The sequence below is a fragment of the Apaloderma vittatum genome, unplaced genomic scaffold (genome assembly GCF_000703405.1).
Source record: "Apaloderma vittatum isolate BGI_N311 unplaced genomic scaffold, ASM70340v1 scaffold18295, whole genome shotgun sequence".
NCBI classification, from domain to species: domain Eukaryota; kingdom Metazoa; phylum Chordata; class Aves; order Trogoniformes; family Trogonidae; genus Apaloderma; species Apaloderma vittatum.
In genome coordinates, this window is record NW_009716716.1 from 2,138 (window position 1) to 8,365 (window position 6,228).

At 37.7% G+C, this 6,228-nt stretch overlaps 1 protein-coding gene across 1 annotated transcript in view; it reads left to right on the forward strand.

Moving 5' to 3' along the window:
* The first annotated feature begins 380 nt into the window (after window positions 1-380).
* PSMA6 (proteasome (prosome, macropain) subunit, alpha type, 6) overlaps window positions 381-6,228 on the forward strand; it is a 6,955-nt gene continuing 1,107 nt past the window's right edge. The window contains exons 1-5 of the mRNA XM_009869652.1: window positions 381-422; window positions 1,193-1,274; window positions 1,525-1,680; window positions 3,547-3,725; window positions 5,807-5,901. Of these exons, the coding sequence (XP_009867954.1) occupies window positions 1,259-1,274; window positions 1,525-1,680; window positions 3,547-3,725; window positions 5,807-5,901 (446 nt within the window). The 5' untranslated portion in view covers window positions 381-422; window positions 1,193-1,258. The remainder of the gene's footprint in view (window positions 423-1,192; window positions 1,275-1,524; window positions 1,681-3,546; window positions 3,726-5,806; window positions 5,902-6,228) is intronic.

Here is a 6,228-nt window from a genome sequence, read left to right on the forward strand (position 1 = left end):
CAAGGTTGGACTGTTTTGGTCAAGTGCAAAACAACCATTTCATTTTAAAATAAATTCTGTTGTTAAGCATTCTAACTGAACAGAAAGGCAAATTATTAGAAATATTTGAAGGAAGTGGTGGTAGTGGGTTTGTGAAGAGAGTCAACAACTTCCAGTTCCCCTGAAAAAGTTCCTGTGTGCATTGGACTGAAGACATTAAAGATACAAAGTGTTGTGCGAGTGTTAGAACAGCCAGAACTTGGTGAGATTTCCATGTTGGTGGGAGATGTGTCAGAGTTAATTGTTCTACTGTCTCTAACACAGTTTCTTAATAACATTTACATGTTTTTCTAGAATATGCTTTTAAGGCCATAAACCAAGGTGGACTTACATCTGTAGCTGTTCGTGGGAAAGATTCTGCAGTAATTGTAACACAGAAGAAAGTACCTGTAAGTACTGGGTTTCTGAGGAGGGCACTGAGACGAGATGAGAAAAAAGGTGGGGGTGAGACTCTGCAACATTGATTTTATGTTTCTTAGCACTGACATTTCGCTGTTTGAATTTAATATCTTATTATTGTCCTGCTTTTTACAAGTTCTAGCTCCATTTGGTGCTCAAGTGTACATTTCCTCACTGAGTGCTGTCATACCGGTTTTCTCTGTAGTTGTCGAGAGGATAAAGCTGAAATACAAAATTGGTCTTGCTGTACTTTAGCATGCGGTCATTACTTTGGCTTCTAAGGGCTAAGCTGTCCATAATCAGTTCCCTGGTTTCTTTAATTCCTTCTCAGAAAATGTTACAGCATGAGCATGCAAAGCTGATTTTCTTAAGTGTTTCAGCGCAGTGGTGGTGTATTGTTGACAAGGGAAAACCCTTGTGTTTGAAGGGCAGCGTGCAAGTAAGAGCACGAGTCTTTGGCTGTGTGTTCTTAAAGTTTCCTCAGAGGGAAAAGGACTTCGTTATTGGTCATATTCTAGATCTTTTTCCAGATATTGATGTTTTTGTCTTCCCTGTTGTCCTGTTTCTTCCTTTGCATGCCTATAGCAGTAAGCAGTGGAGAGCCTGAAAGACAATTTTTGGCTGTTAGTTGATTCTTTTGGACTCTCTTATAGATACCAGAACATCCAGTCTGAGTTGTTTTGGTTTTTGGATGGTTTTTTTTAGTAGTTGAAGGACAGTGTTTTCTATTAGATTATTTCTGTTTCCTCTTTAGGACAAATTACTGGATTCCAACACAGTGACTCATTTATTCAAAATTACTGAAAATATTGGCTGTGTGATGACAGGAATGACAGGTATTTAATTCACTATCTTTTTTAAGTATCTGAAGTGTGTCGGATTTCTTTAATGTAGCTTGTTAACTTTGTATCATGTAAAATGAAAGCTCTAGGAGATTTGTTCAATTTGGGTTTTGTGGAACTTGTCTAGCTTTCATGTGTACTTTTAAAGACAACTTAAAGTTGCCTGGAATTCCTGTTCTCCAGCAATGTGAGGAATAAACAGGGAAGGTGTTCAGTGAAGTTAATTTTGTTTCTTTCTGTCTAGCTGACAGCAGATCCCAGGTGCAGAGAGCCCGCTACGAGGCTGCTAACTGGAAGTACAAGTATGGCTATGACATCCCTGTGGATATGCTGTGTAAAAGGATCGCAGATATTTCTCAGGTCTATACGCAGAACGCTGAGATGAGGCCTCTTGGTTGCTGTAAGTGTAGCTTACAAACTGATTTGTTCTGTTTCCTGTCTAAGCTTGCGACTTCAATCATAAGAAATTCTCACTCGTTTTCAAATGGCGTGAGGTTTGGGTGTGACCGAAGGAGAAAGGGGGACGAGCGGCCAAGCGAGAATGCGGTGTTGGAACTCTTGCATTGGAGCCATGATTTTACCATTGACTCAGTATTTGGATTGGAGCAAACTATTTCAGCTCTTTAAAACAAGTGACCCTATTTCACCTCGGTTTTTAGGGGCCTACTCTGTTTGCACTGCACAGTGATGTCTGGGAATGGGAGGTGCTCTTTTTGCCAGTGTCTGTGTAAATATCAGTTAGACACACGGAGAGTGCAGATTTTATGGGCTTTTTATCCCAGTAGTATGTATGGGACAAAATCTACATAATTTTTGCTCTTAACCATGATCTATATAATGTAGAGAAGTGCTTAAAGATATTTCACTTACAAACATTTCTACACCAGTCTTGCTTTATAACATCAAGTGCAGCTTAAATTAAAAAAAAAAACAAAAAACTTGTAAAGCTGCTTGGGGTTTTTTTGGTAGATAGTCCTGGTCATCTCTGTGTTCTGAGGCTGATGCTGACTTGTTTTTTCTCCTACATTTGACTGTGAGCAAATTATAACCATACTGTTAGGCTGTCCGGGAATCGAGATAACAGACTTAATGTTCCCTCAGTTACTTTTTCACTAAACATTCTGTTTGGGTTTGGTTTTGGTTGGTTGGTTTGTTGTGTGTTGTGTTTTTTTGTTTTAAGGAGAGTAGTTTCAGAATCAATGAATCACTTCTCGTAATCGTAGTAGGCGCTTCTCACTAAAGAAGTCCCATTTAGGGTTGCACCACAATTTCCATGATGGGGCAATTTTCCTATGCTTGTAATGTTCAGGAATGATTGTTTTTTTCTTCCTTTGGCATTTCCCATGCCCTGATACTACTGGAAAGTGATGTATTTTTTTTTAATACAGAAATAAAAATGTAACTTCCCTGAATCACTTTTGAAAAGATGCTGGGGACTTTTTTTTCCTATTGTAGTAATAGCTGTTCAGTAGCTTATCAGCTACAACTACTAGTTATAAGTTATGCAAATATGAAGCAAAACTAATTTAAAACCTTCACCTTGTTCTATTTTGTTTGGGCTGGGTTTTTTTCGCAAGTATTGCTTGTGAGTTATTTTTAGTATGCATATTGAGACTACAGCTGTGAATCGAGAAGTGTGGGTGAACACAGATGTAGTTCAGTGATGTGACCAGTTGTACTTGAAGCCTATCCAACTCGAATCTTCTTAGTCAGATGCTCTTCAAGTATTAACCTTTACGTTCTGATAATTCTACATTTCATTTCAGGTATGAGGTTTCTTTTTATCGTGTATTTTCTTAAAAGAAGAAAAGGAATGTAGTGTAGTGCTTTTCAGGATTACAGCTGAGAAATCTAAAGTTGATTTTTAATACTTCCTTTCAACGTATGTTGTTTCAACATATTTGTAAAGCTGCTTTCTCTTAAAAGGCACATGTTAATAAAACTATTGTTTACCCTTCTAGGATGCGAACCGTGGCTAGGGTAACTATCTTTGTATTTCCTGACTTTGTGGTTCTCTACACACTGAGCATGGCAAAAATGTTTCTATGTTTAGTGACTAGCCTTCTTTGGGCATGGCAGAAATGTAATCTGCACTAAATGAGATGCTGGTAAGAAATGGCAATTTAGAGATAAAGAGGAAATCACAGCTGTAGGTAAAGGACTAGTTCCCAAAAATATACAGTAGAGGAGTATCTGTTCTATTCTTCAGTTGAATGAAATTGCTGAAATTAGGGGAAGAAATAAATTAATGGTTTTTCTCTTCAAGGTATGATTTTGATTGGTATTGATGAAGAACATGGCCCTCAGGTGTACAAGTGTGATCCGGCAGGTTACTATTGTGGATTCAAGGCCACAGCTGCAGGAGTTAAGCAGACGGAGTCAACCAGTTTTCTTGAAAAGAAAGTAAAGAAGAAATTTGATTGGACATATGAACAAACAGTAGAGGTAGGCCAACAGAAGGAAATAAAAGATCTGCTAAAATATTTTTAATGAATATGCTCTATATAGGCTTACGATATAGAGGGGTGCAGTTAGGCGTTTTCTGTTTTCTGACAGTTCTGTGTTGCTGCCAGAGCAACTATAGCTATTCCAGTCAGAAAATCTTTTGAAGATGTTTTGCAGATGTTTAAATAGGCATCTAATTTGCTTTTTCTGCTTTGCATTAGCTAAAGCACTCCCAGTGTAGCTGGTGGTTGGTTAGTACAGTGCTTCTGGCAATACCATCGCAATTTTCTTCTAGTGGCGCTTAAAACCACCTTCATGTTTCAAAGCATTTCGAACAGGATTGAGTAGTGTTTGTCTGTCGGTTTAGTAAATATAACACTAGTTGTTTCACCTACTGTGCAAACTGTTGTTCGAGGCCCTTTATAAAAAAGCATCCTACTTAAAAAATAGGTCAGTGAAACTGTTTTGTAAATCATCCTTACTTTTTCACTTAGACTCTAGACATCTGTCTCCATAGTCCTCTTCCATGGCCCACCTGTTTCTCCTGCAAGGCCTTGTTCTCTCAGAATGTTACATTTCCTGGTGAAATGAGAACTAAGGTCATAAGCAATGGTTTCCCCTGTAAGATTAAACATAGTATTGTGTTAAGGTCCCTGTGAGTGCTGTGCAGGTTCAGACCTTCAGCTAAATCACTTCTGAAGTCTGCATTACTGTGAAAGTGCCATTTACACAGCAAGTTCTTCAGCATCTCATGTTTTATATGTGTATCTTAATAATTACTGATTTCTTTAATAAATGATTTATTTAAAGGGAAGATCCTGAGAGGGTTGAATGATCATAGCATGCTGAAATTTAATGTATTTTAAATACCTCAGAGACCCTTTTTTATCTCGGCTAAGTATTTTTCATATTGAATGTTTTTTTCTGTCACTGCTTCTTCACACAATTCATGTCTCTTAGTTGAGTGGCTAGAGGCAGCTGAAACAGTCTTTTCATATTCTTGCTTTTAATTCATAAAACTTGCATGGTATAGTGCAAATACTTAATTGGCAATTAATTTGCCAGTCAGATTCTGGGTGCGCTTTTATAGTTTTTTGTTGTCTTTGTAAAAATGTGAAGGTTGTGAATGTAGGTCAGACACTTTTACTTAAAAAGTCAGCAGTGACAGGGAAAAGCAAGTCTATCAAGCAAGAACAAAAATCATGGTTTTGCAATGTTCTTCACACACATGCACACACTCTGCCTTTTTTCAAAAAGCTTCTGGTGCTTTAGAGGTGATGCTCCAAGGGTAAGAATTTCATTTGTGCCTTTTGGTGGTTCGGTTTTTTGTTACAACTTGTCAGCGTTCTAATAAGACATCTATATATTCTTGTAGAATTATTGCGGCATTGATATATTATCTACACTTCCTAACATGTTACTGATTAGTATTAAGTGGCAGCATGTCAGAATAACTGAACTGATAAAGCATCTAGCTACGTAGCTGTTGTATGGAACTTCTTTTTGTGCTTAATTTTAGGAGTACACCTTTAGCATTATTATGACCCTACTGCAGGGTTAAGTATGAGTGAGGTTGCAAAGAACACAATTTAAAACAGGTGATGGTTAGGGTGGAAAAAAAATCAAGTTAAGCCACGATGAAATGCAGCTTTTAAAAACAGCCAGTGTATTTTTAATTACCAGAAGAACAGCCAGAATGGAAGCTCTGCAAGCTTGGAATAATTTTGGACTGTAATGCTGATGTCTGTCTTGTTTGCTGTTACTGAAACTTGATCTGTCCTTGGAACCTGGGGTTTTAATCTTTGCATGATAAAAAGTTTGGAGTTTGCTGCAGTTTTTGAGGTTTTTTCTGCTATGAAAATGGTGTGTCTCGTTGGTTTTTGTAGATTGGGCTTTTTAGGGAGAGGACTAGAAAGGGACTGTATTCTGTAAGAAGGGGAAACTATTCGAAACTTCTCAGCAGAGGTTTTGAGATGGAAGAAAATAAAACTGGAGGGAAGGGTAGCTATTAATGATACATCTATTGGGGAAAACAGAGTTTTAGTGCTTTCTGTTTAATTTTTGTTTTGGTCATCTTTCAGACAGCAATAACATGCCTGTCTACTGTACTATCTATTGATTTCAAACCTTCAGAAATAGAAGTTGGTGTAGTTACAGTGGAAAATCCTAAATTCAGGTAAGTGATCAATGTTGATAAAACTTGGTGTGTTTCTCTAGTTACTTGCAATTAGTTTTAACACCTTAAGTAATGGTCAATCAAAAAAAAAAGGTAAATGTCAGAAGTTGAAGTTTTGGAGGTTTTTTTAACTTGATGCTCTTCAGAAGATCTGGGATTTGAAAATCATTGCAGTGCTTTGGAATTGGCTTAGCTTCTACTTTCTGAGTACGCTGCATTCCCACCTACCATGGAAGCCAGACCGCTGCAATTTTCTCCCTTCCCCGTTATGGCCGGAATCTGAGTGCAGCAAGGTTACTTGTCAGTCTGCTGAGACAGTACCTGGAA